Source organism: Loxodonta africana, chromosome 14, assembly GCF_030014295.1.
Source record: "Loxodonta africana isolate mLoxAfr1 chromosome 14, mLoxAfr1.hap2, whole genome shotgun sequence".
In the NCBI taxonomy this organism is placed as follows: domain Eukaryota; kingdom Metazoa; phylum Chordata; class Mammalia; order Proboscidea; family Elephantidae; genus Loxodonta; species Loxodonta africana.
In genome coordinates this window covers 37,566,397-37,579,413 of record NC_087355.1, presented here as the reverse complement: position 1 = coordinate 37,579,413, position 13,017 = coordinate 37,566,397, and the positions used below count along the sequence as shown (strand labels likewise).

General features: G+C 37.6%; 1 protein-coding gene across 1 annotated transcript in view; it reads left to right on the top strand.

The window, feature by feature from the left end:
* CNGB3 (cyclic nucleotide gated channel subunit beta 3) overlaps positions 1-13,017 on the top strand; it is a 173,739-nt gene that overhangs the window by 110,120 nt on the left and 50,602 nt on the right. Inside the window, exons 11-13 of the mRNA XM_010588386.3 lie at positions 5,861-6,002; positions 10,115-10,274; positions 12,664-12,761. Of these exons, the coding sequence (XP_010586688.2) occupies positions 5,861-6,002; positions 10,115-10,274; positions 12,664-12,761 (400 nt within the window). The remainder of the gene's footprint in view (positions 1-5,860; positions 6,003-10,114; positions 10,275-12,663; positions 12,762-13,017) is intronic.

Sequence of the window (13,017 nt, the reverse complement as noted above, 5' to 3'; positions counted from 1 at the left end):
TGATACATACACCAACAGATAAACCTCTAAATCATTATGCTGAGTGAACGAAGCCTTAGACAAAAGTGAACCTACTGTGTGATTTTATTCATGTGAAATTCTAAATGAGCAAAACTAATAGTGGGGGCAGGGATTGACTAAGCAGGAGCATGAGAGAACTTTCTAGAGCAATAATAATGTTCTGTATCTTAATAGGAGTTTGAGTATGCAGGTGTATGCATTTGTCAAAATTCATACAGTAGTATACATAATATTTGTGGATTTAATTATATGCTCAAAATAAAAAGTAACTCTAAACAAGTACTGAGCTCTAGTTAAGAATATGTATTCTGAAATACCATATTTAGGAGTATTTGCAAGTTACTTTGAAATGTACTAAAAAATTAAAATGAATTAATGGATAGATATGTGACAAAGTAGGAATAATCAAATGTTAATGAGAGAATTTAGGTGGTGGGTATGACGGTGTTCACTGCAAAATTCTTTCCATTTTTTTGTATGTTTGAAATTTTTTATAATGAAATATTGGGGGAAAGCTGCATGTCACTTTTTTTTTTTTTTTTCAAAATGAAAGAATTTGTAGCTTCCTGCTAATATGTTTTTTATGTCAAATTCTGCCTTGTTTTAACTTTAGCATGCTAAAGTATTTTTTCATATACTTTCAGAGAGAGAGCCTGTTTGTTAGATAGTTCAGGCATTAAATCAACCAGATAGCGTCTCCTTGAAAGATCTATCCGCCTGCAGTGTGAATATTAGAGGTGAACACACTTGACTAATTAAGCTAATCCTAGAAAAATCAATAAGAGGCCATCTAATTAAATTACAAATCTTACCTTTGGTTGTGCATGTTTGTGTGTAAGACGTGACTGAGAAAAGAATCCCAAATAAACCTCAAAGCATCAGGGCAGAAAATTTACAATTAATATCTTTTTTAAAAAAAAGTTCTAGGCTAAGCCTTCAGATTTGGAAAATCATGCTCAAAGTTCACATTTGATTGTTATTTTTTTAATATCCAGAAATAAGAAATGAGAGGGAATAATTCCTATGCTAGTTCCTGTTAGCACTACAGTGATAACACTACAGTGATCTTGGAGGGGACACTAATCCCAACGCTTGTAATGGAGTCAGCAATGTGGAGAGTATAGCCCCGCCCCACTCTTGGGCAGTATTAGGCTGAACAAATTTCCTTATTTTTAAGAGACTCACAGATCCAGTACCTATGACCAAAATAAATCAGGTAATGGGAAATTATAAATTGGAATTTGACAAGTTAAAAATGCAATCTATAAAATGAATTTTGTACTTCCTCAAGGTGGTTCTCTCTTTAACATCAAGTTCACCGTAACATTAAGTCTAAGAAAGTCTGCTAGAAAAAAAAAAAATTGCAGAGAGGCAGTGTTTTTATTCTTTTGGCACCATGGTTTCCAAGCCTACTAAAGAATTAATTATTTTTTCTTTTCCTATAAGCACTAGGTGTGGGAAACAAACAAACAAAAAAAAAGCCATGTCCTTCAAGAGGTCCCTAGTTTCAAAATGAGTGATTTCCTTTTAGATCTGTTTGTATTTGAATATTGAATTCAACCAATTTCTTTCTTCCTTTAGAAACCCCAACTTCTTATTATTTGGAAGATGTGAAAATCTTAAACTATTTTTACAAAAAGAGAAAAAGGCCACCTTGTTCAAAGACTAATACACAGTTACTTAAAGTGCTATGGGTGTATGTGGCACACCAGATGAGAAATAGGAGCCTGACTAGAGCAGGATTCTGTAAAAGGTAATGCTCTTCTATGCCCACCCAGGATAGTAGACTAGTTAATTGGGACCCGCTAAATCTAAAAGCCGCTCTGCAAGGCCCCAAATAGCTAAAGCAATGTTGAAAGAGAAGAACAAAGCAGGAGAATTCACGCTTCCTGATTTTAAAACATACTATATAGGTATAGTAATCAAAACAGCCTGGTACTGGTATAACAATAGACACATAGACTACTGGATTAGAATTGAGACTTCAGAAATAAATCCACACATCTATGGTTAATTGATTGTTGACAAGGGTGCTAAGTCCGTTTGATGGGGAAAGAAGAGTCTCTTCTGTAAATGGTGCTGGGAAAATTAGATTTCCACGTGAGAAAAATGAAACAGGATCCGTGCCTCACACCATACAAAAAAACAAATTCAAAATGGATTAAGGACCAAAATGTGCAAACTAAAATCATAAAATTCATAGAAGAAAAAGCAGGGGCAAGGCTGCCAGGCCTAGCTTTTAACAATGGATTATCTAATATAATAACAAAAGGAAAAACAACAAAAGACAAAATAAATACATGGGACCTCATAAAAATTAAAAGCTTTTGTTCATCAAAAGACTTTATCAAAATTGAAAAGACAAGCTATCATCGGGGAGTATTTCTTCAGAAACTACATATCTGACAAAAATCTAAAAACCAAATATATTTAAAACGTTGACAACAACAAAACAACTCAATCATAAAACAGGCAAAAGATTTGAATAGACATTTCACTAAAGAGGACATTCAAATGTCCACCAAACACATGAAAAGATGCTCAGTGTCATTAACCATCAGAGAGTTGCATATCAAAAGCACAATGAGATACCATTTCACTCCAACTAGGATGGCTAATATAAAACAAACAAACAAAAAAACGTTGGCAGGGATATGGTGAAATTGGAACCCTTATCAGCTGCTGGTGCAATGCAAAGTGGTACAGCCATTGTGGAAAACAGTGTAGCAGTTCCTCAAATAACTAAAAACAGAACTACCATATGGCCCAGAATTCCACTCCTAGGTATATACCCAAAAGACTTGAATGAAGAGACTCAAACAGACTTTTATACCAGTGTTCATTGCAACACTATTCACAGCAGCCAAAAGGTGGAAACAACCTAAATGACCATCAAAAGATGAATGGATAAACAAACTGTGATATATACATACAACGGGATACTACTCAGCCAGTAAAAGAAATTAAGTCTTGATATATGCTACAGTAGGGATGGAGATGGAAGTCATTATGCTAAGTGAAATATCTACTTAACGTAGTTTTATATAACTTCAGTTACATATAAAGACAAGAAAAGGCAAATATAGAGAACAAATTTTATTAGTGGTTACCAGGGCAGTAGGAAGGAGGGGGTGGAAATATCTCATTGATTAAGGGTAGGGTTGCACAGCCAATTATTGTAATTGCTATCAATAAATTGTACACCTGTAAAAAGGTGAACTGGCAAAAGTTGTGTGATAGATATATTTACAGTAACGGCAAAGAAAAGAAGGAGTAGCTGCTAAGGCTGATTATGTACAATCAAAAACCTCATGGGATCTGGTTTCTTGGTTTGCAGGTTTAGGGTCATGATTTCATTGACCTAACAACATGTTTTACAACATGTTTAGTGCTTCTCTTCTACCTCCTAGTTCAATGTGTAGTGCCTCGGATCTTAAAAGCTTGCAAGCAGCCATCCAAGGCACAACAATTGGTCTCTATTCATCCAGAACAACGGAGGAAAAAGGAGAGTCAGGAATAGGAGAAGAATATGGAATGTGTGGCTAATTGGCTCCATGAACAACTGCCTCCTTTGCCATGAGACCAGAAGAAATGGACAGTGCCCCACTACAATTACTGAACATTTTGATCAAAGATTCCTTAGAAGAATTCTGATCAAAAGGAGGGAATGCAGAACAGAATTTCAAAAATTATTATGGACTCCAGACTTTCTAGAGTCATGGAGGCTGGATGAACCCCTGAAACTATTTATCTCAGATAATCTTGAAACCTTAAATCAAAAATATCTCCTGAAGTCATCCTAAAGCCAAACAATAGCTTAGCTTAACTAGTAAAAAATGTCTGCCTTGAGCGTTATGCTCTTTTAAGAACTATCTGTATGAGATCAAATTGACAACAGCAACTCAAAAGATTAGATGGGAAACTTATGGGGCAGAGAGTTTGTGTTAATGGGGGAGGAACAGCTCAGAAAAAGAGGGTGAGAATGGTTGCACAACTGGAAGAATGTAATCGATGTCACTAAATGGTACATGTAGAAACTGTTGAACTGGTGTATGTTTTGCTGTGTGTATTCTCAACAACAACAACAAAATAAATAAAAGACTCTCTATAATGACATCTGTAGATGTTCTTTATACACAGGATATTTTATTAAAGATTCAGTGGGAATGTCTGACCTCTAACTCTGTAATCAACACTATATGGAAAACACCCAAATAGTTCACCTAATCATGCACAAAAACTTTTACACAGACACACACAAACTAAACACCAAACCAGTTGCTGTCAAGTTGATTCTAACTCATTGAGACCCCATGTGTTACAGAGTAGAACTGCACTCTATAGGGTTGTCAAGGTTGTAATTTTTTAGAAGCAGATCACCAGGTCTTTCTTCCAAGGCACCTCTGGGTGGATTCAAAATGCCAACCGTTCAGTTAGTAGTCCAGCATTTAACCATTTGCACCACATAGGGACCCCACACACATACACAGTGGCGCCCTAATACTAACTTCCCTTCCCACCTCACTATGGGGTCAGTGAAACCTTCAGTCAAATGCATCGAAGTGAATGCTATATGTTCTCTCTCAATCCATATCATATTTTTTTTGTTGTTGCCTTGGCTCCTTGATCCTCTTCATGTCTGGGCTATAATGATCTCAGCCTCTCCATTTGCAGTTGCTCAAAGTTAAGTACAAAATCTTTATTGAATATATTTCTGAATATACTTGGTTTTCCTCAATATTAAATATCTACAAAAATTACCTATTACGCCCGAGAGTGATTTCCCTATTAAGATGGAGTTCATTTCTCCCCGTCTCTACCATGTACATCTGTTCAGTAATGTAATAGGGTGTGGGTAGAAAAGATAAGGAATGGCATTTACCTGGTCTGCTTTCCATTAGTAAAAACAATTGGATAAAAACTGTAAAGGGCTTTCCCATCTACATAAATATCTTTGATCTCTATAATATTCCCCACAAATCACTAGTGTGGTAGTTTAAAGATGGTCTCAAATTCTTTCTGCTCCTCTTATTAAAAGACAGATTCAAATTTCCCTTCCCTTCAATCTGAGCTGTTCTTAGGGACTAGCTTGACAAATAGAATGTGGCAATGGATTAAGACTTTACGGGATTTCAGAGGTATAAGAAGCCTTGAAGCTACTGCCTGGGCACCTGCTGCTCTGGGGGAAATCAGCCGCTATGTAAAAAGTTCATCTACTCTGAGACTGCCATGCTGTGAGGAAACCCAAGCTAGTCATATTGAGAGGCTGCATGGAAAGAGAGGAATACCCACCCGGGCCATATTTCAACCGTATCAGCCCAGGTCCAGATACGTGAATGAAGAAGCCCCATTGGGCATTCTGAGAAATCATAACGTGGAGAAGAACAGAGGAACCCAGCCAGTGTCCAGAACCAACGCCCAAGATATTTGGCCCCAGTCAAGTCCTCCCAGACATCTCCAGCCATTCGAGTCACCCCAGAAAATGGCGCAGTCATCAAGGGCCATCTATGCTGGGCCTTGTACAGATTTCTGACCCACAAAATTATGACCCTAATAAAATGGTTGTTGTTTTTACCACTAAACTTTGGGGTGATTTGTTTTACAGCAAGTGATAAGTAGAACTAGTTAACTCCCTCCTTGGGTTTTATTATTTAGTCATTTCTCACTGTTTGTAAAGAAGTTTTTATTAGCACGCATGGTATTTGCCAATGCTGTCTATACCAAGAAAATATTGATTAGGAGGAATTTTGTTATAATTTAGTAGTAATCTGTGCTCTCAAGCAGAGTGATATTTCAATGTTATAATAAAAAGCAAAATATATGTCTTCTCTTTTCAAAGGTATCTGAGATGTTATTATTGGGCAGTTCGAACTTTAATTACCATCGGGGGCCTTCCAGAACCACAAACTTCATTTGAAATTGTTTTTCAACTCTTGAATTTTTTTTCTGGAGTTTTTGTGTTCTCCAGCCTAATTGGTCAGGTAAGTTGAAATGTGAATATATAACACTGTCATTTTGGAAAGGCTAACAAGTGTTTATAAATCTTATGGAGTAAAAATCAAAATCTGTCTGACTCTTCTTCTTTACTAACTTTCATGTATTTTAATGAATTAGAGGATATAATTGGGTCATCATTGTCTTTCAATTTTTAAAATATTGAATCTGTCAGATGACTCCATGAAACCTCTAGCCAAATGCAGTTAAGTACATGTTACGTATTCCCTCTCAATCCATGTCATATTCTTTTCTGTTGCCCTGGTTCCCTGATCGTCTTCCTAACTGGGTTATAATGATCTCAGTCTCTTCAATTGCATTTGCTCAGAGTTAAGTACACAATTTTTATTAATACTAAATTTCTGTATAAATTACCTGTTATACTCAGAAGACCTGTCAGCAATGACAGCTTGGACTCCTGAAGAAAGTCAACTTTATAAGCTAACTTCTTACTTGGAGCTTCCTAAAAACCCTCAAAAACTCTTTTATTTATTTAAACTTCAAGTATTGTCATAAAGTCACTGAGTTAAAAGGGGTTTCAGAGATCATTTAAACCAGAGTTTACCAAATGCCATCTAAAATAATTAATAAATATCTGGTTAATAAATGTGTATTATGGCATCTGCTTGCCTTTATTCTCAAGGAATCACAGTCTAGTAAGAAAGTAAAATAAATACATACATAACTATATTGCAAGGCACTTGTCATTTGCAAAGGATATTGCCTAAAATCTTTGAGAATTCCCCAATACACAAGGAAAAAAACTCTACAGCATGCAATCTTTAGAAGTTGTATTTTCCTGAGAGATATTTTACAATCTACATGCTAGAGAACAATAAAGCCTTGTTAAGATTTGTGTACCGGGTGATGAGTTAGGCTAAACCATGAAATGATTATTCCCACTAGGTTAATCATTTCTTCACACTCACTACACTCAGAGGTATGAATAAAACTCGTGCTTTAACAAACTTCGATAATAAAAACTCTTCTTTATGACACTTGGAGCTGCTCACAAATGGCCAAAATTCAAGCCCTACAGCCATGAATGTCAAGGGTCTACTGTACATGGCAGGGGTGGATTAACCAGAAAGCAAAGCACACACGGGCTTACTTGTGTTTACTTACTAATCCATAGTGCACAATTTCACTTGGGTTTCACTACCTCTTTGATGTGGTCAATCACATGGGTTTCACCACGTCAAAAATATGGTGAAAAACAGGTGAAATTGTGCATGACAGATTGGTAACTAAGCACAAGCAAGCCCTGAGTACCTTGCTTGTTGGGTATTCTGTCCCTGGTGAGCAACAGAAAAGAGATTTAAAGCTCTGTGTTAATTAAGAAAAGGTAGGCTGCCCAGTGCATTAAAAAAAAAAAAAAAAGAGGAGGATAAACCTGAGCCATCTTAAAAATCCAGTAGAGTTAGTCATTACAGATAGGTGTTGAATCCATCAGGCTGAGAAACAGTGTATGAAAATTTGGCACTGGTGAAGCGCATGTTTGGGGAAACAGGAAGAGGTCCAGAATGACTGGAGTGAAGGATACTTTATAGAAGGTTAGAGATGTATGTAAAAAAAATATTTTAAGAGCTCACAATGTTAAGTTAAAGATGTTGAACTTTATCCTGAAGGCAATGGTAATTGAGTGGGGAGGATTTTGAACAAAGGGATTCAAGGAAGATTAATCAAAATATAATATGAATTGAAGGGGGTGATATGAGATGTAGAAAGCCCAGTTAAAGGAAAGCAAACTAATCCAGGAATACGGCAGCTCCGGTGAACATGGTGATGGAGTGGTGACAAAGATTGTAAAGGAAACTCTATTTAAAATAAAATTTTAGGCTTGGGAAAATGGATGCCATATGGTTAAAAATTGTTAATATAAAATATGACAATAATTAGTGGCTGGGGAGATTGTGGTAACACCAATTGAAAACAAAGAGCTGGTTTAGAGAGAGTTTCCGTTCAAATCAATTGACTGTAAATAGTAAAAATCACATTATTTCATAATTTCTTTTTCTATCAATGTGAGGTAGCCACATCACAGTCAATGTTTCATTCAGTGAGGAAACTCCAGTTTAAAAAAATTAAGAGGCATCACTAATTCATACAGTCAGTAAACATCAGAGCCATAAATAATAACACTGTCCTATAGGGTCGCTATGAGTCGGAATCAACCCGTTGGCAATGAGTTTGGGTTTTGGTTTTTATAATAATTGCTATATCTAACATTTATTGAACATTTACTTTGGCAATTTTCACAACAAGGCTAAAAAGCTAAGTCTAGCCCCAGTTCAATTCTCTTGCCACTCAAAGTACAGTTTTTGAGCCAGAAGCACCAGCATAACTTGGGAAATTTAAAATTCAGACGCTAACCCAGACCTACTGAGTCAGAACTTACGTTTTAACAAGATCTCTAGGTGATGCACATCCAAATGGAGTTTAAGAGGTGCTGCTCTACACACCACACCACACTGCCTTTATATTGAATTTGAAGTTCAACAGGAACAAAAAGAAACATCAAGTCACTGAAAATGTGGTACTACAGCACAGAAAAAAGGATGAGGCTGGAGATGTGAATTTGTGCCTAAAGAGTCATAGTGAATAAAACGTGCTGAGGAAGAACACAGAAAAGTAAGAGGGCCAGGGACAAAATTTTCACTTATACAGAGTTCCCACGTACAACCACACCAGTGACTACACCCTGGACTAATCATCATATTTTAACTGTAAGATTCTCTTCTCTGAGAGAGACATGTTTTCTTCCTCTCACATCCTCGCTTACTTCCTAGCCTGGAATACACGTTTTCCTCAACTCCTACACCAAGACAATTCAACATTATTGAAGGAAAGCTCATAAACATTCATATTACAGTCACTACACATTCTTGGGCCCAGGACCAATCAATAATGCTTTTAATTGTCCTTGGTTTCAAACTTAACACTCCAGTCACAGCTTTACGTGACTTGGTAATGTAGGAAGCTTGGAAAAGAGAGATCTGGGAATTGAGGCTGTTGAATAATATTTGGAATAGTCACTGAGGAGTAAGTTAGAAACTCAAAAAGATGTATCCAGTTGGACTATTTACATAGCTCCTTCTCAGCAGTTGCTTTCAATGATTAGAAGAGGCCATTACCTCTGAAAGTGGAAGCTAAGGAATGCATCGCACTCAGAGCCGTTTGAGCTGAATCTCAAAGAATGTGCAGTTTTTCCATAAGCATAAAGGGTTCAGCTGCTAGAATGAAAGAGCAAAGTCTCGAGAGCGAAGCCTTGGTTTTCCTCCCTATTATAAACCCACAGTCAAGGCAAATTTACAACCACTTGCTTCGCTCTATGTGAGAGGAAGAGTTGAGCTATATATCTTTTTTGCGCTGAGACCTTAAAGATCGGCTTTTAACCTAGAGTGGGTTTTTACGGCTGAGTTATAAACATCCAAGAACTAAAACCTGACAGTTCCTTAAGTATTGTCACAGCAGTAGATGATGCTTCAGTAATTTCAGCACATTTCAACTTCTGCTGAATACTCCGCCTTAAGCACGACGAGATTTGATTTTATCTGTCTAAACAACACAAAGGGAAGTACAGAGGTTGCAATTTCATGATGAATTGCGTCTATACAGTCAGCCACACTGGATAATCTATGAAGGATGCTTTCAAAGTAAGACTCACCGAAAGGGACTAGCCATTCTGCCAGGTAATTGCTCAACTTTCATTGCATATTCCCTGCGTAAGCACAAGCTGTATAATTTTTTAAATACCAACTAACATTTTTGCAGTAATATACGAGTTTACAAAGAAGGTTCGAATGCATTACGTGACTGAATCCTCACAAAAACTTCATGTGGTAGGTAAAACAGGTCTTATTGCCATGCTTATTGGGACAGAGGGAGGATATTGATTTTCCCAATGTTTTATGGCAAGGTTAAAATTGGGACCCCCAAAAAAAAAAAAAATTTTTTTTTTTTTAATCAATGTGTTTAAATCAAAGAGTCAGTGGGTTAGAAGAGAATCGATCATAAGAGAACAGTTAAATTAAACTGAACTTTTAATAACTTTTCCCATTCCTCTGCTGCTGTGGAGTGACCGTTTTTGTGGTTTTAGATGCGAGATGTAATTGGGGCAGCCACAGCCAATCAGAACCATTTCCGCGCCTGCATGGATCACACCATTGCCTACATGAACACTTACTCCATTCCCAGAAACGTGCAGAATCGGGTTCGGACTTGGTATGACTATACATGGGACTCTCAAAGGATGCTAGGTAAGCTTGGCAAATGACTGACTAGATGTCTGTAAACATGTAATGTAATACAGTGTTTATGTGTAGAAGCAGAAACTGGCTGGATTTGAATAAAAAAAGAAAAACAATTAGATGATCTTTAAAGTCATACATTTAATACTATGGGTTTTTTTTTCTTAAATATCTAGCTATCTTATGCTAGTTATGCAAACCCTGGAGAGGTAAAGGCTAAATTATATTCGGTGCCTAGTAGATGCCAGGTATTACATGTGCAGTTTCATATAATATTCACGAAGAAAAATGGAGGAGGAGGAAAATAATCAGGCAGATTAAGCCTCATCAACCTCATTGTAGACACAAGGAAATGGAGGTTCTTAACCAAGAAATTTGGCCAGGGGCACACAGCCTGCAAATGGAACTGCAACTCAGACCTCCTGAGTCTATTCTTCAAAAGGCTTGCTCCTTCTGCAGCATCACTCTCCCTCCCAGAGCACAGCACTCAGAAAGAACAGCAATCTTTCCAGCCCCTTCCATCCTGCTGCCAGAAGCTCAATTGCTTCTAAGAGACCCTGGAGAATTAATGGCGTCTCTTACTTGAACTGGGGAGCCCTGGTGGTGCAGTAGTTAAGAGCCTGGCTGCTAACCAAAAGGTCAGAAGTTCGAATCTACTGAAGCCACTCCTTGGAAACCTTATGGGGCAGTTCTATTCTATCCTATAGGGTTGCTATGCATTGGTAACAACTCAACAGCAATGGGTTTGGCTTGGTTGGTTATTATTTGTTGAAGAAGGAGCCCTGGTGGTACAGTGGTTAAGTGCTCTGCTGCTAACAGAAAGTTCCATGGTTCCAACCTGCCAGCTGTTCCACAGAAGACAGATGTGGCAGTCTGCTTCTGTAAAGATTTACAGGCTTGGAAACCATATAGGGCAGTTCTACGCTCTCCTATAGGGTCGCTGTGAGTTGGAACCGACTCCACGGCAATGGGTTTGGTTTTAGTTTTGGTTAGTATTATTTGCTGTTGTTGTGTGCCCTGGAGTGATTCAGGCTCATAGTGACCCTACAGCACAGAGTAGAACTGCCCCATAGGGCTTCCAAGGATCAACTGGTGGGTTTGAACTGCCAACCTTTTGGTTAGCAGCTGAGCTCTTAACCACTGAGCCCCCTGAATCCAGAATCCCTTATGCCTCTCTCTTGAGCTCCTAACACTATTCCTGAGGGTGCTTCAATAGAGAGGGAAAGCACCAAAAAGAGCAATAGTAGGCTCCTTCCCTCTCCTTCTTGAGCGGCAGTAGATATTGCTCCAACTCCTTGGCTTGAGGAGGTAACTAGAGACCAACAGCCTTCAGAAAGAAGGAACTATGTTATTTTACAAAGGATTTTCATCTTTAAAATCAATATTTAAATGAAAATAGGGATATGATATAGCAATTTTTTTTTCTTTTTTCTGAGTATAAGACAAATATCAAAAATAATCAACTCTCAGAAGCCCTTGGATACTATGAATGGGCAGTTTTACTTATGGAATATTTTATTAGCCTGCAGGCCTATCATTTAATTTGAATTCACATGTAGAAAAATCTTTAAAGTATTCATATTGATCATTGAGTTAATAAGCAAATAAATAACAATCATTTGAATTTACTCACTTAGCACATTTCTTCTTTGGATTCCATTGCTTGCTGAGCTACCTACTAAATATGCACAATCACTTACAGCCTCTCTGAGCTTCGGTTCTGTTTATCTTCTTTCTGCAAAATGGGAATGAATACCTACCCTTAGGGTTGTCATGAGGGTCAAATAAGATAATGGGTATGACAGAGCCCTGCAAGCTTTCAAATGCTACGCGGCACTCATTATTATTTGCCATCAGATGTTATGGCTGGAGTCAGTAGAACCAGAAGAAAAAACTTGATCCTTTTCCTGTCCCAGCTTATTCACTAGCCTTTGTCCCTGATCATTAAGCATCATATACAAATTTTAGCAAGAAATAATGTTCTAGAATTATGAAATAGATATGTTATCAATGGGGCACTGCTGGTGCAGTGGTTAAGAGCTCAGCTCGTAACCAAAAGGTCAGCAGTCTGAATCCACCTCGGAAACTCTATGGGGCATTTCTACTCTGTCCTATGGGTCACTATGAGTCAGAATCAACTCAACGGCAACAGGTTTTTTGTTTTTTGCCTTCATCAGTTACGAAAATAAGTCTTTTCTTTCAGGAACATATTTGTGCTGTTGTGATTAGCTGTGTATGTCCAACTGAAGTAAGGGAAACGTAGCATTAGAGGCATCTTCTATTTATAAAAATGAGTTGGCATTTTGTTTCCGTTACTTCAAAAATCTTTCTCCTTATACTGTAGTGACTTATTTCATTAACCTTTCTGCTGTGTGGCCTGATGTGTTTATCTTTGAAGATGAGTCCGATCTACTTGAGAACCTGCCGTCTACAATGCAGTTAGCCCTGGCCATGGACATGAACTTCAACATCATCAGCAAAGTCAGCTTGTTCAAGGCAAGTGCCTTTACAAGTCATAATAATAACCTTCTCAGTTTCTCTGTACAGTCTAAGCTCTTCCTTTACACAGCCTTTGTGATTTCTTTTTTGCATGCTGTTTTAACAAAGTTAAAATAACTTGGAGAATTTATGTGGATTTAAGGAGTCATATTACGAGTCTCTCTTCAGCAGACGACTCATTTTTTAGAAGCCTCTCCCCTCTAATTGGTGTCAAAGAAGAAGAGTTCTTCAGACTCTTCTTGCATTCGTTTAA